Source organism: Hoplias malabaricus, chromosome 7 (genome assembly GCF_029633855.1).
Source record: "Hoplias malabaricus isolate fHopMal1 chromosome 7, fHopMal1.hap1, whole genome shotgun sequence".
NCBI classification, from domain to species: domain Eukaryota; kingdom Metazoa; phylum Chordata; class Actinopteri; order Characiformes; family Erythrinidae; genus Hoplias; species Hoplias malabaricus.
The window spans coordinates 26,602,188-26,630,131 of NC_089806.1; the positions used below are offsets into that span (position 1 = coordinate 26,602,188).

General features: G+C 35.4%; 1 protein-coding gene across 2 annotated transcripts; it reads right to left on the reverse strand.

The window, feature by feature from the left end:
* Window positions 1-183: 183 nt before the first annotated feature.
* Window positions 184-27,944, reverse strand: LOC136702627 (adhesion G protein-coupled receptor F4-like). 2 transcript variants are annotated; one of them, XM_066677771.1, is made up of 14 exons: window positions 27,854-27,944; window positions 27,552-27,661; window positions 27,360-27,424; window positions 25,232-25,362; window positions 24,193-24,378; window positions 20,289-20,489; window positions 8,088-8,240; window positions 7,117-7,292; window positions 6,845-7,015; window positions 5,234-6,613; window positions 2,492-2,533; window positions 965-1,024; window positions 783-846; window positions 184-576 (listed from the first exon to the last, which is right to left on the reverse strand). In XM_066677771.1, exons 1-14 carry the CDS (start codon window positions 27,930-27,932, stop codon window positions 503-505), a joined length of 2,892 nt encoding a protein of 963 aa, XP_066533868.1. In that variant the 5' UTR covers window positions 27,933-27,944; the 3' UTR covers window positions 184-502. The 2 variants fall into 2 exon arrangements, with proteins under 2 accessions (XP_066533868.1, XP_066533872.1); XM_066677775.1 differs by lacking the exons at window positions 25,232-25,362; window positions 27,854-27,944 and having other exon boundaries at window positions 27,552-27,598.

Below are 27,944 nucleotides of genomic sequence, written 5' to 3' on the forward strand. Positions count from 1 at the left end.
ACTTTTCAGTTATTTGTATGTAATTTGTCTGAATAAAACCTCAAATAATCTTTATAATAGAAGGTTGCAAGCTAATATATTTGGAAAGGGACCAATTTTGGTGCGCAGATTTTGCACACAATTATTTATTTTAAGAAAATCAATGTATTTCAAGTGAAAGTACATTTTTTGTTAATAGCTATTATTCCCCACACCCTCAAATCAGGCACAGTGCTTAAATGGGTTGATTTATGTCACAGACTTAACATGGAATCATATAAAACACCATCACCATAAATATAAAAATATTAAAAGCTGTCAATCAATAAGCAGTGTCTGTTAATTTCTCTACTGACCATTTGCTTAAATCCTGTCTTTTGTAATTCTGAATTAATCATACTAAATTAAATGTCCTGGTGTGCCTTTTCCAGTGTTTGCACAGATGGAACCATTTTTGTAACAGGCAGATGTTTTCATAATGTAATTGAGCAGGCTCCTTTGGGCATTTTTAGGTTGCATTAGTTTAAGCATTGGCAAATGTGTCTGAGTTGCTTGAAGCTGCAGTGAAGCCGCTGCCATCTGACATGTGGTATACATCTGTAAAAGATCAGCACATTATAGTATATGAAGTCTTTGACCTCAAATTTAGTGAAGTAACATTTAACAGGTCTATTTTAACCTAGCATTTGATGAAAATAATGGTAAATTACATGGCCATGTACAATATAGTAGACAGACAGAATTATGAAATAAAACACACTGAAAGTGCATATGAATATGAATCAAACAGTTTAATTACATACTTCTCCGTCGAAATCTCTGAATAAAAGTAAGTCCACTTGAGAAGGAAGGTCCTGTACTAGTACTCTGTAATTTACAATGAAGCATTGACATTGTTAAAGTGCAAGAAGTACTGAAATGAAAATTCTATACCAGTATAAATAATATTTGTCTGTGGGGTGAGCTGATGTAAAATGCTATTTACCGTTGTATGGTTAGAGCTAATGTTTACCAGTCTCAACCTTCCTGCCAGTGCTTCTCGAATCTACAAACACAAGTCAAAGTATTATATTATATAAATGTATCAACGAATATAACTGGATTTGGAAAAACTCCAGAATGCAAAACATATAGAATGTACACTGACCATCATTTGTGTGCTATGACTCTTTTTACTGGATAGAAGTAATTACCAATACAGTTTTCCTCTACAATTTTACATAACAACAGAATGCAAGCACCAGATAGCAGAAATATACAAGACAATTTTTATTTTTGCAACTTTACACGTGTTATAATTGACATGTATGGAGCTATATTAGGGTCAAAAGTTTTGTTAATTTGAAAAAAAAAATCTGAAACGGAGAGTTCAAATTTTGAGATTGAACTTTGAAAAATACAACAATATTCAAAATTAAAATAAGCGTAGGATGATTTTTTTTTCAGTTTAAATACACATTTGATTCAATTATTTTATTTTTTGAATAAATAATTTATTGTCACTTTCCTATATATTTTGATATTTGAAATATTATATTTTTCAAATGCAGATTTATAGATTCAGTTTCTGACTTCTAAAGCTTTTCTTGCTGGGATGCAGGACATCAGCGGAGAAGGAAGTGGTATAACTACTGACAGCACAGCAATGAAGGCAGAGGAGCTTCCTCAGTGTTGACAATGAGAACTATCACTGAACACTCACGTTATATGCAACATTCAGTGTACAACATTAACTTTAGTGACAAAGTCCTTTATAGTGAGCTCTTTTAAACAACATTTGGCAGTAAAATAGACTATTAATTCTGTCAGAGTGTGTAGTTCCACAGCCACATTTTAATTTTCCTGCACTTTGCTGGCGATGGCACCCACTCCATCAACATAAAGCTGCTGGGCACAGCAACAGAACCAGTTTAAATTAAAGCACAATTAAAGGTGGAACAGAAGAAGTCTGAAAAGGGAAAAAAAAGGATCCAAAACTGTAAAAGAAAGGATCTGAAACTGCAAATAAGGGTCTGAAAATGAAAATAAGGTCTATGACCAAAAAAGATACAAAAAAGAGAGATTTGAATCTGAAAACATAAAATCTGCAATTGAAAAATATAAGACTTGAAAATATCATATTATATAGGAAAGTGAACATTGAAAATAAATTATTTATTCAAAAAAATAATTGAATCTAAAATATTCTATTTTAACTGAAAAAAATCATCTTACACTTATTTCAATGTTGAATACATTGTTGTATTTTTCAAATTGTAATCTAAGGATTTGAACTTTGTTTCAGATATTTTTTTTCAAATGAACAAAACTTCTGACCCTAATATAGCTCCATACACATGCATTAACTTTGTTTTGTGATTAGGTTGCTTTATACATTATACTGTAACCACACACACACACACACACATATGAGGTTATTAAAAATGTAGAATCAAGTAAAACAGTATATTACATGAATATAATTACTATTATGTTATAGACATATTTATAAAATAACAGGAATATAATTTACCTTACTATCCAGTAAAGTCCCAAACACCAATATAAAGAAACCCTTTGGAGAGATTAACAAAACATTTTTTTTTGCTGAACATGAAGTCTGTCATTGTGTAAAATAGCTTACAATTAAATATATATAAGAAATTATAATGCCTTTAAATAAATAATGTTTAATATTAAATACAGCTTGCTTAGCCGTAGTATGTAATGTGGCCTCAACAATTAGAATCAATCAATAATCAATATCCAAATCAGAAAATTACAATTAAAATTATAAATTACACTCTCTGTTTAGCAGCAAAATTAAATTAACAAAAAGACAAAATTAATAATACTGATTATGTCATTATAATATCATATTATAATGTTCAGGAATAATATATTTGTAGAACCATCAGTTAGTTCATGACCTTGAAATGTTAGAAGCAAGAAAAATCGACAATGATATGAGCTATTTTGATAAAGCCTAAATTGTGATTCTGTTATGTTTTAGTTAGAGCATTTCCAAAATGTCAACTTCTCATTGTGTATTCAGAGTGTAAAAAGTGGTCCAAGGGAGGACAACTGGTGAATGAGTGACAGGCACCAAGGAGCCAAGGGGAGTGAACCTGTCTGCTCTGATCCTGCAAAAAAAAGTTACTGTAGCACAAATTGCTGAAAATATTATGCTACCTATAACAGAAATTTTTTAAAACATTAATGGAATCGCAGCTTGCTCTGTATCGATCTTCATGCCCTTAGCACAATCATGCATCAGTGAGTGTGTGCCCATAATTTTACTTGGACCACCACCAGATACTAACCATCACATGTATGAACTATAGGATGAGTCAAAAGATTCAGTAGACCCTTCTATTTCAGAAGTGAAAGGGAAAACTTTTTACCCATTACTTGCTGGGGTATTCAGATAAGTCATTTTTCCTTTCATTTCTGAAATAAAAAGCTGTTCTGAGCCTTTTGACTCACCCTGTAATATTGGACTTTCTCCCAGATTGACCACAGACAGTATGTGTCTGAGAAAATACCTCCAAAACCATCATCATGAACACTGGCGTTCCCCAAGGATGCGTGTTGAGCCCCCTTTTGTTCACCCTGTTGACTCATGACTGTTATGCCAAGTACATCTTAAAACATATTATTAGGCTTGCAGATGATACTACAGTCTTTGCATACAAAGAGGAAGTGAACCAACTTGTCTGGTGTGACAGTTAACAACACGTGACTGAAAGTCAAAAAGACAAAATAAATTACTGCTGTCTTCAGGAGGAAGCACATGGAACATACTCCACTTACAATCCATGGTAATGCTGAGGAGTCTGTGAAAAACAACAAGTTTTTGAGGGTGCACATTATGGATGATCTGACCATATTCTACAGTATAGAGAACATCCTGAGCAGCAGCCTACATGTCTGGTACAGCAACTGCACAACAGTTCTGTTCAACACACAGGGCTATCAGGACAATTGAACTCTTGAACACACACAGTGTCTCAGTACATAGAAATCATGTCATCATCCATAGAACCTCAACATACTAAAATCCAGTAATCATGCACAACAGGATGGCCTATCAGAATGGTTCAACTTCTAAACACACACACACACACACACACACACACACACAACTCTTTGAACCCATTATTACTATTAGAACTCATATTTTCTATGTTTAATGGTGTTACATCTCATGCAGCAATGTCAATGGTTCTCATTAATGAACTTTATCGCTTTTCTCCAAAAATTAGTGTAGACTTTGCACTACTTATACACTGTTCAATGATGCCAAAATTTGAACAATGTGCATTATTTTCGACACAAAGTGCATAGGTGTTAATATATATCTTTCCGTGTCTATGACTTGTCTGTGCAAAAAAGTGACTAGTACTGTATGTCTCATCTGCGTTATTTTGCCTTATGTTTATATTTACACATCAGTGTTAGGAGGGATGCAGTCTTGTTCATCTATGCACTCATGTTATATAATCTATATGACAAAGTTCATTTTGACTTTACTCTACAATTTTGGTGATGCTCTAACCAAAACACATAACCATCACAAATGTGGCTTCTGTCCAAATCACTAAGGTGTTATACTTGGCAAATGTTTGCTTCCCACGCATCAAACGGAAATACAATTGACTTTTTAGTTTGCTGCCAAATATATTCTAAATGCTGGCAGGTGCCAATGAAATTATAAAGTGTTCACTTCACCTCTCAGTTTTATTGTTGTGGCTGATGGGTGTATACATTATGTATACTCGTTTGGCACTGGTTAGCTTTGACGCTACACTACTTAAGTGAAGTTGATGATAAATTGTTAGTAAATGTGCAGAGACAGATAACTCAGCTAATAGAGGGTAAAACAGTTTGTAGTTCAATTTCTGTTCTCTCTGCTGTTTTCAAGCAGTTGTTTGAAGTTCATTTGTATGGCTTTGTTTTTCAAAATAGTCTTTGTCTTGCGCATATTCTGGTTTATCCCACCAGCTGAAGTGCCAAGTCCAGAGAGGTAAACATTGATATGATGCACCAAAGCTTCTCCAGATCTTCCAATGGCAAGGTTATGTATTTTTGTCATTGCTGTTCTTGAAGTGCCAGAAACACCTCTGTGACAATAGCTATATGGCTAATGGTGGTCCGGCAAACCTAGGCTTGCCTTTTTTTTCTTTGCTCTTATTTTTAAAAAGATGACAATAACACAGTATGTTGTGTAATATTGCATTTACATAACAAAAATAAATTAATTTAACATAAATACCTGAAGAGAATTGAAGAGTGCAAACACGATTTGTATCCCTAAAGCAGGAGATACCAAGGTCCCGATGCCGAATCCCCATGTCAGACCAAAGAGGGGGGTTAGAATGGCCACACATCTGGCAATGACCAGTATGGCATGTGTCTCATCTGGTTGAGTGGTGGCACCAACTCCCCTCCTCAACATCTTGTATAACACCACGATCATGATCAAGAAGTTTATAGCTACAATAGTCAGTGCAGGAATCACAAAAGCCAGGAGGGCCTTTGTTTGGTCCCAGTTTAGCCAACAGGCATTCTGTTTCGGGACATATCCTCCACCTCCAGCTGTTGATGCCACAGTGATGACGGCTATGAGTAACGGGGCCCCATAGCCTAGACTGAAGGCTATGGTCATCATTTTGCACTTCGATACTCCAGAAAACACCATTATAGTGCGGTAGAATAGCAGGAGTGCTGAGAACAACATCCAGAAGAAAAGAGCAAGATAAAAGAAGTGCATAAAGAATGTTGCTGCACTGCACGGACCCACTGGTGTCGGTTGTCCATCCTTAACAATATTTGCTGCAATGATGAAGCATATATCCGCTATCAGGAGGGAGAGAGCAATGTTGATTATGGAGACATGGCGCATGTAGGAAGTTTCATTCCTTGTCATTGGTTTCCAAATAATGCCTTCAATGATGAGGCACAAAACCAAGCTTACCATTGAAATGCCAACACCAATATACGTAATGAAAGTTAAAGCAAGACTTTCCACATTGTATGGTGACATCAAGATTGAGAATGAAGTTGTGTGATTGCATGTACATCCCACCTTGTCAGTTTGATTCAAAGGACTCACTTCACATCCAGTTGAGTCCCAGCCTCCAATCCCATCCAAAAGGTTAAAGTTCCAAAAAACACACTGAGGGTTACTGAGTGTCGTCTGATTTTCATCAAAAATAAGAGATATGTTTTGAATTCCACTGGATACAGTGCTGTTAACTGTATCATTTATGATTATGGCAGTCACAGCTCCATTGATGACAACATTAGTTGGAACACTGTCATTGATTGTTGCACTTCTAGTAGGCAAGACATTGTCAAAAGTTGTCAAAACTATGGTGGTGATAAATGTTAATCCACTAGTGTATGGAATATCTATATGTGTTGTTAAATTGATACCAAATGTTCCAATAAATGACTGAGTAAAATTTGATTTTTGTAGTTGGATGGTTGAAGAATTTATATCAAACATGTTATTGGAAAGTCTGCTTGCAAAAGACTCTATTGACTTCAGAAGGTCAGAGATTGCTTTCTTATTTGTGCTGTTGCTGTTCAGTGTTGTACAAGTGCTTTTTGCCCCTTGTGATGCAATGACATCCAGCGTGCTTAGGAAATTCTTGAAATTGAAAAAAATCATTAAATATGTCATATTACAGTCATTCAATATTTATATGTTTTAAGCTTTCCGCAAACAATATAAAAAAGACAAATGTTAGTTATTAAAGTAAATTTGATTGTACATATAATGTATTATGCTGGCTTATTTACTGTTTAAATTCAAATACAATTTGCATTAAATGCATTTAGATAACAAAACTGCTAAAACAATCACAGTGTATATACATACCGTCATAATTGTTTGATTGATTATAAGTGATTGTGAGACATTGGCTATAGTTGTCACCAAGTCAACAATCGTTAGAACAGTAGAGGGAGAATCTATTATAACTGGAGCATTACTTGTAGCAACACTGCTGAGATTAGCCACAAACTGTGGGATGTCTACTGGTGCTAAATTCTGTAAAAAGAAAAAAAAGTATAAAGCATATTACTACTCCAACAAAATTAAAAACTTCATACATTTTCTTACACATAACCCTTCTATAAAAATTTTAATACCTCAGCTATATTTTTCAGATTTTGAATCACACTCAGGACACAATGATGATCTTCAGACCATTTTCCACCTTGTTGACATGTACCAGTTATGTAGCCAGTCATATTCACAGGACAGGAAATATTATTCTTGTCTCCTACATTTCCAAGTCCAAATGGGTCTTCAGTACAAGTATATGCTAAATTGAAAAATATAACCAAATAAATGAGTTATAAAAATATTCCAGATGATTCTTCCAAAATCTGTTAATACATAGCAAAAATTTAAAAAGGCTGTGACGTCCATATTTAAGTCACAGAGTCACCAATTACATGTGCTCTTATGAATGTATTTATTTTTGCATACATATATTAATGTGAAAAAAAAAAATTCCCAATGGCAATTCATCTTTGTACATCAATTTCAGAGGAATGTACATTGATTCAGTTAAACTGCATTGTAGTCCTACAGAAAAGTGTTATGACAATATTTGACTCTGTTCATATCTATATTATTTTGTTTGCTTTTTATATTCTGCATCAAATGCCCTATGCATGACATATTCATGTCTTGTGTGTACCACAACGAAAGACAGTAAAGAGGCTGGTGCACTAATTCCTGATATAGTGATTTTATGAATAAAACTTAACTGAGCAACATACTGTATTTAGCACATTTAACATGTGCTTTGTTTCATGGCTAACTGGTTAAATATTTGTGCATAATAAAAAAACTGAAAGCCTGCATTATGGAAAACTGACTTGCATTTTTATGAATGACCATTGCTGAAAGCTTCAAAGTGGTCGTTTCACTTCACCAGAATAGCCAACCTCTACAAAATAAACTACAAATTAACTGCCATTTTGAAATGTTGAATTTCATGAGTTTGTAAAATTGCTGAATACTGAAAACCATGCTCAGCATATGTAACATGTTAAACGAGGCTGGGAATCTTAGTGTGAAAAAAAGCATCTAAAGAAAATGGATTACACACCTTTATTAGTTGTGGTTATCAGGATGGCCTGTGAGCTGTACTGAAAACTGGATAAATCCTTATTGCTGAGCTGACAGTGAAATTGATCTTTGTAGTCATTAGATATACAGTTCTGTTTGATGACTGCATAGTTGCACGTGATGCATCCCATGGCTGTAAAACAATGCTCAGTAGAGTTTAAAAGCAGAATATCATGCCATTTTATTTTGTGCCTATAAATGATTTGTACTGTGCTCATACATTTTCAAATAGTGGATTCATAGACTATCTGGACTTATTCATGTGGAAGATCATAAGAAACAAATTACTTAGGGAAAAGGAAAAAATACTGATGTGTTTTTTTCTCAGCTCTGAGCATTTTTGTCAACACAGCAGCCCCCCTTACAAAGCTCTTACAAGAGAACAAGATCATGCACATACTAAATACAATGTAAAGTTTGCCACAGTGCATCTGTAGGCCATGTTTCAATCCAAGACCATTTTATGCCAAAGCCGGGTCCACTTTTTCCATTGAGTAGCATTCAGCACTTACTATCCGTTTTTTTATTTTTATTTTTTTAATTACAGATATGTTCATATACATATGTACAGAACATAATATTTCACATTTATAAAATGAATATTGGGTCCCATTTTAAATTACGTGTCTCTAATAGCTGTAGTTACACATGAAAAACATATGCAACCACCAAGTAACTATTAATGGATTAATAACTGTTACAAATGGATTAAACTAGTAAAGCTTATGTAATTACATATGTGTATCAAATACAGTTTTGCCTTTTGTAATTACTCAAGTGGATTTTCATAAATGTAATGGCATACTCTCTTATGTAATTACACACATGTAATAGCATACATATTTATAAAGTATAATATAACATAATAAATTATATGTATAATTATAATAAACAAAACAGTTATGAAATTATGCAATTATGAACTTTTACATTAAAACTTTGCAATTCTGTTTACAAATTTATCAAATTTGTTTTATTAATACAGTCTTTTTTCTTTTAAAAGAGTACAAAGCAACACCTCTCATGTTGTGCCTCTGCCAGCAATCAATCAGTGATGTCATGAGATAAAGCATATAAATGAATCTGTTAAAAGTAAAATTAAGAGCAATACTAATATGTAATGCCATGCATCAGTTAGATGTCAGTGAGCTACACCAAAGCAAGGTTCTATAGTGGTGGTATCATTTTGTGGGTATTCAAATTGAAATACTAGCGTGGTAAACAACCTGGTTGTTTAAGACGTGGCAGTCTCATTTCAAACCAGTGCACTGGACTATTAGCTTACATGTAGCAATATTCATGCCCATTATCATGATGTCTATTTAGACAATAGATTTTTGTATAGACATGTCATATGGATACCGTGTTGTATTTTTTTATTCTTTTGAAATAAAAGTAGTGGTGGCTGTAAGAGATTTTTGTTGATTGTTCTATCTGTCAGTTCTCATTTTTGTTCTTGTGCAGTCAATGTCAGTAAAATGTTTTTGTATGTTAGTGTGCTGTTTTTTTTTCTTGGTAAAAAAGTGACACGTCTAAAAAACTGGGTCTATGCTTGAGCATAACCAAGGAAGTAATTGTTAACAGACTTGGAGACCAATGAACTGACAGAAATATAGATAAACACTCAAATGAAAACCCCATTTTACAAAAAAAAAAAAAAAGAAAAAGAAAAAGAAATAGTTATCTTTTCTTTGTTGCTAAGTTACCATGCCTAGAAATTGCTACTGGCACATGTTCACCTAATTTTTGTCCCTTTTTTAATTTTTGAGCTTCAATAACCTGAACATTTGTGCCCCAAGTCATCCATTTTTTCCAAGGATGAAATTTATGATGTAATTTCAACATCAATAAATATTCTACATTCAGAGATTCAGAATCTAAGTAAATGATGAATCAGAGACTAATCAGTTATATCAAATCATAGTAATTACTTCAATATATAAGCACTGTAATATTTCTAATATTATAGGCACATAATTAACAGCAGCAAACATCCACTTTCCTGAGTTGTCATTGATAATCTTAGTGTAAGTTCTGTTTCACATCAGTGTTGTGTGTTTGCATTTGTGTTCAGGCTGCTGTTATTGGTGAAGTGGAGAAAGACACTGAGTGAAGAGTCATGGGGACTTCAAAAGTAATGGTAATGAATATGATGCTGAGCCACAGGACTTTTTCATTCCTATAGAGGACATTTAGGTGCTCAACATTTTTGCATTCATAATTTTTTTTAACTAATTTATTCTCTTGATCTCTGTGTTCCTGACAATTTGAATATACATTTGGCTTGGTCATTGGAAATCCTGATTAATTTGAATGCATATAATGAACACAAATTTTGCACATGTTGTCAGAGTTCAGTCTTTATGCTCATGTTGTTTTTGGAAATAATTGCGTACATGGTGAAATTTGAAATAGTATTTTGACTTTGAAATAGTGTTTGAGTTTTTCCAGTTTTAAGTCTTGACTGGGGTCAGGGAAGGAGGAGATATTAGTATTAGGATAATAAAACCAATTACATGATGGAGGTATATAGTTATATTGCCTAATTTTCTTGTCATGTATGTCTGAGAACCTGTTATTTTGGATTTTAGTTAATTAGTCTACAGTTGTTTATATTTAAAATCATTTGTGCATAAACTGTTAACTCTCAACCAATGATGTTAGAGAATTAACAAAATGCATTTTCTTTCATTAGTACATAATACTTTATCTGCTTAATTTCGTGTTTATTTGAGTTGATTTATAATTTCTGATCAACACATTAGAAATCGGGCGGCACGGTGGCGCAGCAGGTACAGTCGCAGTCACACAGCTCCAGGCACCTGGAGGTTGTGGGTTCGATTCCCACTCTGGGTGACTGTCTGTGAGGAGTTGGTTTGTTGTCCATGTGGGTTTCCTCCGGGTGCTCTGGTTTCCTCCCACAGTCCAAAAACACACGGTAGGTGGATTGGCGACTCAAAAGTGTCCGTAGGTGTGAATGTGTGTCTGTGTTGCCCTGTGAAGGACTGGCGCCCCCTCCAGGGTGTATTCCCACCTTGCGCCTAATGATTCCAGGTAGACCCTGGCTTGGATAAGCGGTTACAGATAATGAATGAACATTAGAAATTGATTTCCATTTAATTGTGCTCATCTGTTGAGTTAGGATGAATGTGAAGGTAACAATAATTTCTGGGTGTACATTAACAGTATTTCTCTGCAGACCTTGCAGCATTATCATTTTATTGAAAGTGTTTAATCATAATAATTCAGGAAAAATCTATAAAATCATGGTATTTCTCTGTAAAACATTTAGTGTTGTCACTTAATTGAAAGTGCGTTATCATAATAATTCAGGAAAAATCTGTAAAATAAAGGTATTTCTTTGCAGAACTTTTAGTGCCATCTCTATATTGAGAGTGTTTTATCCTAATAATTCAGGAAAAATCGGTAAAATAATGGTATTTCTCTATATAAATTTTATTGCCATTTTCTGTAAATTTATTGTTTTTCCACTGAATTTAAATTAGGATATTTGACTTTAATTTTATGTTTTTTTGTTTGGCAGCCATTGCTGCCAGTCATTTGACCGTTTTTTATGATTTTCTTATTTTATGTTCCTTATGTTTAATAGTTTCCTTTTTTTACTTAATGTATATTTACCTGTCCTTTTCCCTACCTATATCACCAATCACGCCACAGATTTACAATAATATTCAGATCTGGGGACTGAGATGGCCTTTCCAGAACATTGTACTTGTTCTTCTGGATGAAGGCCTTAGTAGATTTTGAGCAGTGTTGAGGGTTGTTGTCTTGTTAGAATATCCAGCCCTAGCGCAACTTCAACTTTGTCACTGATTCTGCTGCTATTGACTGGAATCCATGCAACTGTAGTGGAGGATGGATCCAGATCAAGAAATGAAAAATTAAGACTCTGACTCTCCATTGACTCTGACTCTCTGGGCGCTGCATTCCACAAAGTGTGCGTGCTGAAAGACTACGCACCCCCACACACATACACACTCACACACACACCTATATCTGATAGCCAGAAGGCTAAGCAGAACACTTTTCAGTGACCCCCAGGATGACACTGAATGGTCCTCTTCAAACTTTATGATGACCAGATGACTAATAAACAAAAAGATCACTCACAAGAGCCTTGGGAAGGGAATAATATAAAATAATATAATAATAATATATAATATATAATAATAATATAAAACTCACCCAGGGGGAAGACCCCAGGACCCCCTGAGCATTTTTATCACCTTCAGCGTCGGACTGTTGAATCGTTTATCTTATCGCAAAATTGGCAGATGGCACAGGACTGACTAATGGTGACCTCTCTCAACCCGAGTTCAAACCAGACAAACAGCATGGACAAACAGTGCCCACCAAGTGGACGTTTGCAAAATCATATGCCACCCTAATCATTTTCTCTCTCTCCCTCAAAAGAGAACTATCTTATGTTTCTGCTGAATCTAAGCATGTATTATGCAATGTTTTATTAATGTTATCCTCTGTTATTCTCAGGTGACTGTCTACTAACTAATCGAGTGATGTGAATTAATGTTTTAATCACGAAGAAAGATTCCTGTCTCAATTTAGAAGAATGAATTAATCTCTAACATCTAGAATAGGTGGTAATACACTCGATATATGTATATATATATAGTTGATAAATATACTCCAGTATACTCATTATGTTATTTTCAAATATGTATGAAGTATTAATGGTAGGATGTTCTATTTTCGCCAAACCATAAATGATCTTTATTTCTCTGGAACTTGAGACGGTCACGTTTACTCCCCAAACCCAGGAACCATTTAGAGGACGGCGACCTCCCAAGTGGGCGTGACCGCAGCACCTATAAAAAAGGAGTCGCTGTCTTGTTTTTTTCCCTCTGATACTCTCATTTTTTTCTCTGATATGCTCTCGTTTTTTCTCTGAGACGCTCACTCTTGTTTTTTTCTGATTCCCTCTCTCTGCTTTTCCTTCTACGATGACGGAGCCGACTCTCCCAAAAGACTCTTAAACGACCGATCTTCATGCGAACTAACAGGGGATGCCTTGTGTCAGTTAGCATTGCAATACAGAAGTTAAAAGAGTAACAAGGTCGATTAACTGTCAGTAACTTTCAACTTTTAATTTGTGTTCGTTGTTTTTGTAGCCCAATCAAAGTTTAATTTTATGACTGATCAAAGCAGGTGAAACTTATTTTGGCAAGAATAAGAGCCACCGCTGAAATTAGTTGGACATTTGAAATTAGCATTAGTTATTTACTTAGGAGGACATCGCTTTTGAGGATTGGAGGAAACATCGCACTTCCTTGCGACGTTCTCCCTCACTCCAGAGACAATCCAGCCAGGCCAGCAGTACTCTGTGAAGGGAATCCCCCGACTGACGTCACACCGTCTAAAGACACCGAAAGTGGCTGACTCATCCAGGAGGGAATCTCCTCCCTAACCAGCCTACCTTCAGCTGGGACAAGTCAAGAACCTGTAGAACGGATTTTAAAAATCTGCTGGACCCATCGGCTTGGTTATAATAACAACAAGAGTAAACAAGTAAATTCCTCATTTTCAGAAGCTGATGCCGAATTAAGTCTCTTGATAAATTTATACATTAATTAAACCTCAATTAGCAACACCTATTCACCTTTATTCACAAGTCATATAGCCTAGCCAATTATTAAATTCGAACTGGTTTCACCTGCATTGATTCCATGAGATTTTGATAAGTATGCTATGTTTTTCAACTTATCATTCCTCTTAATAAAGCATTTCCATTATTTGATATAATACAGTGTGTGGAGTCTATTCCTAAGAGTCTGAAAATCCTGAGAACTCACCCCTAGCGTTGACAGTTTTTCAATCTCTGATAAATTATTAATATGGTTGTCATCTAAATTCAGTAATAATAATAATAATAATAATAATAATAATAATAATAATTATGAGTGATAATCACCGTTAAACATAACTAACTCAAATACTGTTACTACACTACACGACCCTCAACTTTAACAAGACTCCCAGTACCTGCAATGGCCATACACCCCAAACCGCCACCAAATTTTACTGTTGGTAGCAAGTGTTTGTCTTGTTATGTCCAAATAACTAAACGTTACTTTCATCAGTCCACAGTGCCTTATACCAAAATGAAGAAAGCTTGTCCAAATGTGCTTTAGCATACATCAAGCGACTCTGCTTGTGGTGTGTGTGGGCAAAAAAGGCTTCTTCTGCATTACTCTCCCATAGAGTCTCTCCTTGTGCAAAAGGTGCTGAATAATTGAATGATGCACAGTGACACCATCTATAGCAAAATGATGATGTAGTTCTTTGGAGCTGGTCTGTGGGTTGCCTATGACTTTTCTCACCATCCTTCACCTCTACTTATCTGAGATTTTTCTTGGCCTGCCACTTCGGGCCTTAACTAGAAATGTGTCTGTGTTCTTCCATTTCCTTGCTATGTTCTTCACAGTGGAAACAGATAGCTTTTTGTAACTTTTTTCTAAACGATGATGTTGAACAATCTTTGTTTTCAGGTAAGTTGAGAGTTGCTTTGAGGCTCCCATGTTGCCAATCTTTAGAGAAGATGCAAAGAGAAGAAAAGCTTGCAATTGGTCACTTTAACCCTTTCTCATAATTGGATTCACCTGTGCATGTAGGTCAAGGGTCAATGAGCTTACAAAACAAATTTTGTGTTCCAATAATTAGTGCTAAAGGTATTAAAATCAATATATCCACCAAAGGGGCACAAATTTATGCATTTGCCTAATTTTGTTAAATTTATTATTACACATTTCATGTAAATCCTATAAAATTAATTTCACTTCTCAAATATCATCTGCTATATGATATATTTAACTACAATTTCATGATTTATAAAGGAAAATCATGATAATTATCAGGGTTGCCCACACTTTTTCATACCACTATATATGCATTATCCCATAAGAAAGGTATTTTTCCCACAATGGCCATAGTTTGCAATACCGCTACATCTCCTTTTAATTGCTTTTGGATTGTAGTCCATACCTTTTTGTATTTGATCCCTATATTATTGGTTTTTGCTTTTCAGCAAAAAAGGACGAGTACATAATGGCATTCCTGGTATAGAGTTTTGCTCAATAGAGACCTTCCAATTTTATTTTTTCAATTTAGCCAGTGGCTCGATTCTAAGTGCAAATAGAGAGGGTGTCCCCTTATTTTGTACCATGTCCGAGATTGAGGAATTCTGAGCAATGCTCATTCACTCTTACTCTAAATTGAGGGTTTTTATAAAATATTTTTTATAATTATTTGAACATGGACACAGCCTCCCTTGCCTAACCGAGAATAACTAAGTGATGTAACTAAGTGTAAGTGACACCAGATATGCACCAAGCCCAGTTCCTCTATCATTGTAGATGATAGAGTTGTAGATTTTTTTAGATCAAGTTCCTACCTCTACTGGTCACCTATACACAGTTTGTCTCAAATAACAATTTTAGTCCCCACTTATCAAAGTAAACCCACCACAACTTTTGTCAGCTAATAAGGACACTACATTCTTAAAGAAACATGAATCATATTCATTTGGAGCATATACATTGAGCATTGTTATTTTAGAATCTCCAATAGTCCCTATTACCATCACATATCTACCCTCTTTGTCTTGAATTATTTTTTTTCGCAGATAAAACAAACTAATTTGTTAAAGAATATAACAACTCTTTATATATAACATATAACAACTATATGTTATACATACTATATACAACATATAACAAAGAATATAACAACTCTCCTCTTTTCCTCCCATTTCTAAAAGTAGCACTGTATAATCGATCCACCCATTTTCTTTTTAGTTTTAAATGTTCATTCTCTGATAGATGAATCTCCTGAATTGTGGCTACAGATCAATGATATTTCTTATGTTGGTTTAATATTTTTGTTTCCTCTTAACTGGACTGCTTATCCCTTTACATTATAGCTAATAGAGTTTAAGCTATCTATTTATGTATTGAAGATTTTCTGATACAGAAATAAAAGATAAATTATAGACCATTAGTGATCTCAAGGCAAAAGGAACAAAACAAACACATACAATATTCCAAATACAAATATGAACTTGCACATACCCAACTGTTTTTCAGTACCAACACACAAACCAGTTCCCACAGTAACCTGAGCAGGAAAGGGTGACTGCTCCTCTTTGGGATCACACACACTGTCTATGCTGCTGTCGCCCAGCTTGTGGGGTGGTTGCTGCTCATTGTGTGGGTAATTTAGCTGCTACATGCAAGATCTATCATTTGGCTGTGCTGAAGAAGGCCCTGTTATCCGTACCAGTAAGAACCGTATAGAGTGAATTTTGTGTGAAAGTTTTACAAAAGCAAAAATAAATCTGCAAGCAAACGTCCTAGAATCAAGAGCAGAAAGTATATATTGTGAATGCAAAAGAGAAAAAATATATCAAAAGTACATTTTTAAAATATGATTGCTTACCATTTCACTCTTTGCAGTTATTTGCTACTGATTCTTATTTTTACTTTTATGGTCAGGTATTTTGCTTCTGGAATCTCTCTTTGCTTCTGCTTCATTTTTTATTATTATTATTATTTTTTTGCTTCAGAGTTCTGAAAGAAATTTCATGTGAGGGAGGGTCTTAGAGGAAGTAGTTCACTTTGAATCTCTATTGGTCACTGATATGTGCTCTGAAAACGCCTCTGGGACCTAATTAACTTGTTTCAGTACACAACTACAGGTAAACTGAATTTTTGCATTAAAAAACTGATACAAATGTTATAAGTAATTTCTAATTTATTTAGAAAATATATATTTGTAGATATTGCAGATTTCTTCATTAGATCAGTGATTTCTCTCCATCCAGTTTATAAGAATGGTAATGTACAAAGGTAAAAATAAACTAAATTATTTAAATTAGTTTCCAAATGTATTCACATGAACTCACTTATGATTAGTCCTACTATTTGACTAGTTAAATAAAATAATATTCTGAACAAACTTGCTACTATATATTGTGTGTTAATGTATGTGCTGTTGTGCCCAGAAGCATTTTCAGAACAACAAATCATTGACCAATAGAGATTAAAGGTGAACACCTTCCTATAAGACCCTCCCACACATGAAATTGGTTTCAGAACTCAGAACTAAAAAAAAGCAAATAGGGATTCCAGAAGCAAAAGACCTGAACAGCATCATTATTAAATATCTGCATGTGTGATGTCTGCACAAGTTAATTTTACGTCATTTTGACATCTAATTTATGTAATTTTAATAACATTCATTCATTATCTGTAACTGCTTATCCAGTTCAGGGTCGCGGTGGGTCCAGAGCCTACCTGGAATCATTGGGCGCAAGTTGGGAATACACCCTATTTTAATAACATATTTCTTCAAAACCATAGTTTAGTCATAATTTCTGCTGTGTATTTAATATACACCAGATGTCTGAATTCACAAGATCAATAAAATCTTGAAAGGACAAAAATGCTTATTCAAAGTATACAAGTAAAATTATGCATTTAAAATATAGTTTAATAGATCTACAATTCTGATTCTTACTAATCAAAATAATGTTTTAGAGCTCTCTATCATGGAAGGTTCATTATATATTTGCATCTTATGTGTCAGGATCACGGGGCAGACTGACGGAGTGGACGCACATGCTAAAGCACCGATAAATTTTATTTTACAATAATAACAAAACAAAGAGACTTTAACAGAAAGAACAGAAACGGGGAGCCAAGCAGGCTAAACGGGACACGGGGAGCTAAACAGGGCAAACGGGACAGACAGACAGACTAAATAACGAAACGACAGAGGAAATACAACGACAACGTGGAAAACAATAACGGACGAACTAGCAGAGACAGACAGATTTGAGAACACGACAGATTTGACACCGTACAAAGAACGAATGACCAACAAACAGGAAGTGCAGGAAGGGGACTTAAATACCAAACACAGACGAGACGCACCTGAAACAGATAACAAGGGGGCAGGGTAACAAATGACACAGTCGAGGAGGCGGAACAAAGGCGGGACTAGAACATAAAGAAACATAGCCATGTGCTAAAAGAGCACATGGCCGGGGGAAAACAGACTTGACGAGACAAGGGCGTGACATTATGCATATTTATTCAGGGACATGGGTGGAAAAAAGCTTGTGGTATGCATGTGAGACAGGTGCTGGCTGAAAGATCATGCGACGGTCAGTTTAGAAGGATCTCAGTGGAGGAAAATTTTGCGTGTTATCATGCATATAACTGCTAATGCATCTATTGAACTAAATGTCTAAAAAAATAAGTTTACAAACTACACACTAGTTCACCAATTATTAGTGACACAGTGTTCACCCTGCTATACAACAGGCTGCTACACAGAGCAGTTCAGAAACAAAAACAGCAAAAAAAAAAATACACAACAGCCAAGAGAATTGTAAGAAATGAGATGTAGAGCTCTCAAACTGTATTTGTTACTAGTCACAACTCTATTTACTAGTAATAATTATTTTTAAATAAGTAACAATTTCATAATGAATCTGTTTAATGTTCGCTATTAAGCATGTCATTTTTGATATCTCTAATTACATTAGAGAGCTTTCTAATTCAATTCTTACTAGTAAAAATCTTTTTGACTAGTGAAAATACAATTTTTACTAATTAAAACTGGATTAGAGGTATCTATAAATCTCATTTTTACTGGTCAGAATTTAACTTTTACTAGTGACAATTATATTTTTACTAGTAAAAACTGGATGGCTTGCCATATTGAATTTGAATTTGAGATATCTAAGTCAGGATGTATGACTCATCAGATGATGGATTTGCTGACATCACTGAAAGATTCTGACTAGAGTATATATTGTATTACTGTTCTTACTGGTCAAATTGTAATTGTTACTAGTCAAAACTGTAGATATCCTGTATTTAATTAAAGATTGTCAGACAAAAGCTATTTTATATTAAAACAGCTTGCCATAAGGGGTGTCACTAACCAGATATTTGCCGCTGCCTGATTTGGACTGTGCCTGCCCAGAACACCATGTTTGAGTCTGATATTTTACTTGTTTCTTTTTCAAGCATTATTGTAATGACACATGGTCCTTTTTGTTTGAATGTAATGTGTGTCCCACATTGTTATTGGTCATGTATTGTTTAAACATAGGAATTCCTCAACACAATTGTCAGTTGTAAATAAACACACTTGGCAGGTACTCCAGTTCTTTACAGCTGTATATGACTGTGAGAAAAGAAGGCTAACTCATCTTTGTTTGTGTTTAAATTTACTCAGTCTTGAAGATAATTAATTAAATGCATGAAGGAATGCACATGCATCATCCAAATCGGGAAGGTTGTGCAAATCAGTTAGCAGCACTGACCTGCTGCTCTCAGTGGTGCACCACTAAATGATTGACTGCCAACTCTGGTTGCTGTTTATCTATTAACTTGGGGAAGGCTGGGCATTTGGCAGAATGCAACAGGCAAAAATACTGGATCTGTAATTTTTAATATCATTTTCTGCTCTATTCACTTACATGTGAATGGGCAGAGTGTACAGAGGACATTTTTGCTTCACTTTTAAACTGCTGTAATCCAATCCACTCATATGCTGTCAGCAATCAGAGATCTTGTCAATTGCAGTGCTTTATTTGATATGTTAATTTAAATGTGAGCTTAACTTTTGTCGTTTTTAATTAACCAAATAATGTACTCATTATAATGTCAGCATGAATTTGTGTAGGAATAAATCAACCTTCCACAAGGTTAAAATTAATTGATTACGTTGAGGGTAATGCTGTTCAGTGGACTTCATCAATATTGATGGATGCTACATTGTTTCCACTGGAGCATTCATAGTTTTTTTAATGTTTACTACCCATAGAACCATGCTGATTCAGTCTGTACATAGCAGCGACCTTTTAATTTTTTATAGTTTGTCTTAGCTAACACTGCTTGTTATGAGAATATGAAAACAGTTCACTGATGCGTATGTACCCATTTCTCTGTGTATGTTTACAGAAACTGCTAACAGTGTATATGTAAATTATAGTTATTGCTCTACTGCCCAGTTACTGTCCTTTCAATTTAAGCAAAAACCTTCTCAGCAAAATATATTCCAAGTGTATGTGTGTGTGTGGAAGTGATAGAGAGAGAGAGAAAGAAAGCAAGAGAGCACACATGTATTTTACCTTGTATTGAACCACCACAAAGTGATGGGTCACTCCACTGAATGCTGTAGCTGCTGTCTGCACAACAGTTAAAGTTGAAAGTTGTGTCCTCACATTTCAAAGTATAATTAGAAACTTGGATATCTGGATAAGGCTGAACTTTAATGTTTTGCCACATGACATATGGTACTGAATCCACATTGGAATTACATGCATATTGACCTGTGAATGTAACAAACAAAGTTGTTAGTCATAAATAGTATTTAGATTATAAAAACTCAGCAGCAGAAACAAACATTTTTCATTAGGTTAAAAATATTAGGTGACAGATTCTGATTCATTCCATTAAACTAAGGTGGCATTAATTGTTTACATTAGTGATCAAGTGATTGCATGTTTGTAATCAAATATTAGACAACGTTTTTAAACCACATTACAATCTGTTCTGAAAAAAACTATTTCTAAAAATGATTAATTAAATTATTATGTGTCACGGCTGGGCAGGAGAAGACAAGGAGGTGGAAGTACACACAAGGAAACACTTTATTCAACAGGACCGAAACGAAACTAATACAAAACAAAAACAAGTAGTGCAAAACATTAACTACATAAAACTAACTGGGGTAGACATATGAAAACCAAGAGACACAAGAAAGACACATCTACACACACAAAAAATGACAAGGGAGCACAGCAAACAAAGGGCTATAAATACAAAGCACTGACAGGACAACCTGGGACTGATAATGAGAGCAGGACTACAAAGGAGACACTAAAGAGAGGGCAGTGCTAAAGCAGGACTAGGGTGGAGACAAGAACAACAACAAACAGAGCCATGTGTTAAATGAGCACATGGTGGGGAAAACAGACACAGTACAGGACAGGACAGGGCGTGACAGATACCCCTCCAAAACGCGCAACTCCCGAGGCGTGTAGAGCTAGACCCCCCAGGAGCTGGCGAAGGAGAGGAGCCTGGAATACAAACCGGATTCCAAAACAGTTGGGACACTAAACAAATTGTGAATAAAAACTGAATGTAATGATGTGGAGATGGCAAATGTCAATATTTTATTTGTAATAGAACATAGATGACAGATCAAAAGTTTAGTCTGAGTAAATGTAACATTTTAAAGGAAGAATATGTTGATTCAAAATTTCACAGCATCAACAAATCCCAAAAAAGTTGGGACAAGTAGCAATAAGTGGCTGGAAAAAGGAAATTGAGTATATAACAAACAGCTGGAAGACCAATTAACACTAATTTGGTCAATTGACAAAATGATTGGGAATAAAAAGAGCTTCTCAGAGTGTCAGTGTCTCTCTGAAGCCAAGATGGTTATAGGATCACCAATTCCACCATTGTTGTGCAGAAAGATACTAAATGGTGTTACCCATCATAAAATAGCAAAGACTTTTAAGTTATCATCATCAACTGTGCATAACATCATCAAAATATTCAGAGAATCTGGAACAATTGCTGTGCGTAAGGGTCAAGTTCGTAAAACTCTACTGGATGCTTGTGATCTCCAGGCCCTTAAACATCACTGCACCTCAAACAGGAATGCCACTGTCAAGGACATGACAGAATGGGCTCAGGAATACTTCCAAAAAGCATTGTCAGTGAACACAATCCACCGTGCCATCCGCCGTTGCCAGCTGAAACTCTACAGTGCAAAGAGGAAGCCATTTCTAAGCAAGCTCCACAAGCTCAGATGTTTGCACTGGGCCAGGGGTCTTTTAAAATGGAGTGTGGCAAATTGGAAGATTGTACTGTGGTCAGACAAGTCACAATTTGAAGTTCTTTATGGAACACTGGGACGCCATGTCATCCAGACCAGAGAGGACAAGGATAACCCAAGTTGTTATCAACACTCCGTTCAGAAGCCTGCATCACTGATGGTATGGGGTTGCATGAGTGCTTGTGGCATGGGCAGCTTGAATGTCTGGAAAGGCACCATTAATGCAGAATACTTTACAGTTCAAGTTCTAGAACAACATATGCCCCCACTTCTAGACGTCATCTCTTTCAGGGAAGACCCTGCATTTTTCAACAAGACAATGCCAGACCACATTCTGCAGCAATCACAACATCATGGCTACATAGGAGAAGGATCCGGGTACTGAAATGGCCAGACTGCAGTCCAGATCTTTCACCTATAGTGAACATTTGGTGCATCATAAAGAGGAAGGTGCGACAAAGAAGGCCCAAGACGATTGAACAGTTAGATGCCTGTATTAGACATGAATGGGCAAGCATTCCTATTTCTAAACTTGAGAAACTGGTCTCCTCTATCCCCAGACGTCTGTTGAGTGTTGTAAGAAGAAGGGGGGATGCCATACAGTGGTAAAAAATGGCCTTGTCCCAACTTTTTTGGAATTTGTTGATGCCATGAAATTTTGAAACAACATACTTTTCCCTTAAAATGATACATTCTCTCAGTTTAAACTTTTGATCTGTGATTTGTGTTCTATTCTGAATAAAATATTAGATGTTGGCACCTCCACATCATTGCATTCAGTTTTTATTCACAATTTGTTTAGTGTCCCATCTTTTTTGGAATCTGGTTTGTACTTGACAAACAAGACAAAATACTGACAGATCAACAAACCAACAGGTGACAGGACTCAGGAAGGAGCAGAGGCAGGAAATAGAGCTGGGGACATGACTGGAAACAGGAGACGGGACTAAGGACAAGACAGGAGACTAAACACCAGACTGGAATGGAGAATGGAGAATGGACTGGCGACAAAGAACTGGACTGAAACAGAGAATGGGGTTTTGCCGCCATCACAGGATCAGAAGTGGCAGGGTTCGCAGACTTGAAGGAGCAGTCCTCCAGCGAGGGGGAGGCTCCAGCACACTGCTTCTGCCCGCTCCGTTGTTTGTGGGGTGTGGAGGACACTTTAGCCTCCTCAACATACCCCACTGGAGTGCCAGCACTCGAACGAAATGGAGTGTGCCGAATAACACACCCCACAAATGGATTCCTCGCTACATCCGTGATAAAGGGTCGGTTCTTCTGTCACGGCTGGGCAGGAGAAGACAAGGAGGTGGACGTACACGCAAGGAACCACTTTATTTAACAGGACCAAAACTAAACTAATACAAAACAACATGAGCAATAAGATTAAAACTATGACAAAGAGATTCAGCAATAATTTCTGAAGCCATTTTGAGGAACAAAGGCACCAAACTGTCAGGACCAGCTGGTTTTTGAGAATTAAGCCCTTTCAATGCTCTGCTAACCACCGCTGTGGTAGAAATCTCGAATTTAAAACCCTCAAGTTACTGTTTACTTTGTTGATAAATGGTGACACTCTCTGGGATTTCACAGGTTTGAACAAGACACCAAAAGAAGTAAAATGCTTATTGAAATAATCTAATCAGTAATCAAGTATGTATAACAATACTTGGTGGCAGACTGTCTTCCAAAATTGTTTAGGTTTATGAGGTTTTCAGTAGTTGCTGACAAATAAAACTCAGTTTTAGCTTTCTGGAGAAGAAGGGTAAATTTGTTCCTTAATTGTCTAAAATGAAGCCAGTCAGTCTCTGTACCTGACCTACGAGCCTTGGCCCATGCAATATTACATTCACAAAAGCAATTCTGATAACTCAGTTATCATGTCCTTTAACTCTAATTATATTAAGTGGAGCATGTCTATTCATGTCAATGAAACTTTTATAAAAGTAAATCCAAGCCAGATCCACATCATTAAACAAGGCAAACCTTTCCCAGTTAATATTGTATAAATCACGTAAAAAAAAAAAAAACCCACAAAAACATTTTTTGGTATCTTGCACAAGAGCAATCATACAATGATCACTCATGATTTTTAACCATAATTTCCACAATGGTGGAAATTGAATGGTGCCATTGAATGCATCTACATGGTATTTTAAAATATTTAAAATGAAGAAACTTACCAGAGTCTGACGGCTTCACATTATTTACTGTGAGACTGTTATAATCAATTATATACTTTTGGCTGTTTGTTAGAGTGGTCCCGTCCTTGGTCCATGTTATGCTTCCAACAATTTTATCATCATTGCACAGCAGATTCATGTTTTGCAAAGGGTATATGTTGCCTTGTACGTTTAGTTTTCCTTCTTCTGAAAGTAAGAATCAAAAATGTTTTAAGTTCTTTGCAGCTTTTTTCATTACGTTTTTGTTATCAATGGATTTATCTAGATTAATCTAGAACAAACTCCATCTACTTGCTATGACTTTCCTATCTCATGATGCCACTGAGCCAGGAGGTTGAAGCTACTTAGAATGAGTTGCTTTTTGAGTATGGAATTGATGAACAATATTGCCCCACAATCCAATGAAAACAGAAAGCAAGGAGCTTCTAATGTCTGGTAAAATTAGTCTCTCCTAAGTAGTGGCCTATTCCCAAAAAAGTGCACTTCACAGATTATGAAACTAATACTGTTACACTCAGACAGTGTATTAAATGTTAGACAGGGTATTTACATGGTTTTATTATCTGACATATGATGCACTTTATACAATGCATTTTAGTGTGGAAACCATTATTTTTAGTGACCTACACTATACTTTTTACAATTAAATCATTCTGTTGAAATCCATTTGGTACCAAAATCGGTATTACTGACTTGAGAAGCATTCTCAGGAGCATGTTTTTTACATGTTTTTTTTTTTTGGCCGAGAGCTGAGGTTAACCACATAGATGTATTTTTTAATTAAAAGTTTTTTCTAAATTGTGATGGATGATGACTGTAACTGTTGTATATACACCACTCCTTTTTATTATTCACATAATTATTATCTGTAAACAACATAAGCATTTATCCTGTGTTACACAATTACAAAAGATTGTAATTTACCAATTTGCCATGTTTAAAATGATTAAAATATTATCTTTTAGCATAGCTAGCAAAAGCACTGACACATGTATTGCTGTCTGGTTTAGGATAATATTATTAAGAAATATATCCTTACTGATTTCATTGATGCTACTTGCTGCATATCCCACTTTGTTGAGACTGGTTACCAAATTTTCATTAGCTGGTGCCAAATTAATTGTGCTTGTAGTTATTTTAATACTGTAATCTGCAATGACACTTCCAGGCCTGTTGAAAACACACAGAATAAAATTCATCAACAAATATCTCGTAATGGAAATGTTTGCATTTCCAAATAAATGTTTACATCATTTATTATAATATAAATTAAGAAAGACCTGACAGTGAAAGGCAGTTATGGCAGGCCACCTGGATGCCCAGTGAGAACAGAATTTGGCTGTGTACAGTCTGTTCCATGTTGTCTAGGCAGAGAGCTGTCGGCTATATCGTCTTGCAAACCATGACTGCAATTGTGTATAAGAAAGCCTATGGTACCTAAGTGCTGACAGGGTGAGGACACAATTTTTTTGGGGTGACATCTTCTTGGGACTCCCACATTTCGCTGCCTGTCTCTGACATCCCCCTTTATATGGTTTTCAATTTGGAGATGGTACTAGGACTCCAAATAATGCCACAATTTGGTTTTACGGTATACCAGCTTGAAGTTGCCTTATAGCACAAGCCCTATCCAGAGCAGTCAAACATGGCATGCAGATTCTTGGAGCAGACACCTGCTGTCCACTGTATCAGGGCCCATGCTCACAGGTGCTGCCAATCAAGCACCTGGGGGTACCAAATGCTCAAAAAAAGTGTCAGTAGCAACAGCAAAATGGCCACAACCCACATTCTCAGCTCTACTGCTCATCCCACAAATGCATGTTGCTTACAGATATGGCATCATTTAAAGGACAATTAACAGGCTTTCCAACAGTATAAATGTTTTTGCCAAGAAGCATTGTTACAAAAAAGAAATAATCTACCAAAAAGAAATTTCCTTACTTTATATGCTACGATTAATATAGCTCACAAAAAATTGTCATCTGTGACTGAAATGTACATAATAGCATGCAATACTTTATAGCATTAAAATTTAATGTCACCTTAACCAAAGAGTTTAATGTAATTAGAACACCCCCAGAACATTACAGAGCTTCCTCCAGCTTCAACCGATCATTGTACACAGTACTCTTTAAGAGAACACTATGTATTATTTCTACCATAAAATATAATAACCATAATTACAGCTTTTAAAAAATTGTGATGTTCCATGGAAATCTTATAAGGAGAATATGGCATCTGTTACACTGTTTACTTATCTCTCAATGCATTCAGTTTAAACTCCTCTTGCTTACATACAATGCTTACATCGCTGCATGGTCTAGCACCTCCTTATTTATCAGAAGTCATACTGTACCCTTACTGCTTTCCCCTACACTGATGCTGGTCTTCTTTTTATCCCCAAATTTTAGGTTTCTGCAGGGGGCTAATCTTTGTATCATGGCCTCGAATCTATGGAACATATTACCTCAGTCTCTCCATCTCTGTTCTTCCCTCCCTTCCTTTCAGTCTGAACTGAAAACAACCGTTTTATATATAAATTTTCATCAGTTCCCTCTTGTAAATATCTGAATGTTTTTTTTTCTTACTTTCCCTATATTGATTTAAATTATGTCAATATTTTTGTAAAGTGACCCTGAGTTTGAGAAAGGCAATATATAAATAAAATTATTATTGCATTGTAACACATGTTGCATGTTGCTGCATTATTTAGCAATAAGTTTTGTTTATGAACATGTTTTAATGAGGTATTTGGGAGTTACTGTGCAGTGAGCCAGTGTTTGCAGCTGCTAACTTTAACCAGATTAGAACATTCTATCACGTTAGATATTGATTCTGGTAAAAGAAAATTGCATTTCTTTGGTTGCTGTGCAAATGAAATGGCTAGAGTTGCACTTTGTGTCTGTGCAACCAAAGTTTTATGGACAACAAAGTGTTATAATCAGGTTTTTGAGAGTTACTGATGAATGAGGGTGATTGGCAGCGCCTGCTAACCTTAGCAGGATTAGTTCACTTTTTTCGTTTTGGTAATTCGATTGTGGTAATAAGTGATTTTCTGTTGGTTGCTGTAGTTATAATGGCTAGAGAACCTCCAAAGATACCCTTTATGTTTGTAAAAACATGTAATAGCACATAGTTGAATAGAATTCAACCTTATATAAGAATACCTGAACTGGGTCACAGTTGCAGAATTTTTCAAGTAGCCATCTATAGCTCTGTAACTCTCTTCAATCTAAAAAATAATATTTAGTTTCAGTTTACATGAGAAAAGAATTACATTAGAACATTAGAATATGGCAATACAACTTCAACATCAATTTCCACTAGAAAACATTGCATTTGGCATATTTAATACTTACTGTGTTAAGAATGTCTGTTGCATATTTTATATACGTGACACTGCTTGGATCATTGAGTGTTACATCAAATAGTTGATTTATTGTGAGTGATAACCTCCTGGTGGCCACAGCTGAAAATAAATAAATAAATAAATAATCTCAATGTTGCCAAATGCAAGAGAAGTTAACACATCTTTCAATTAAACTTCAATAAAACAAATACAGATAAATAAAAAACAAAATAAAATATTTTAATGTAATATTTGTTTTAAGATGGTAAGTTAATGTTATTTAAGATTGTTACAAAAGCTTCCTTTATTTACCTGGTTGTATTGCGGTTGTTGGAGCTAATGTTGAAGTGGATGAAAAAGTACAAAGAACTATTATTAAAATCAACAGCATTTCAACTTTGCT

Excerpts from the sequence above, each read along its gene's own strand:
- LOC136702627 (XM_066677771.1), bottom strand. The coding sequence starts at position 27,932 with ATGCTGTTGATTTTAATAATAGTTCTTTGTACTTTTTCATCCACTTCA. Across the intron at positions 7,293-8,087 it reads GATAACCACAACTAATAAAG|CATATACTTGTACTGAAGAC; the intron begins GTGTGTAATCCA and ends TTTTCAATTTAG. Across the intron at positions 6,614-6,844 it reads TCAATCAAACAATTATGACG|AATTTCCTAAGCACGCTGGA; the intron begins GTATGTATATAC and ends TTCAATTTCAAG.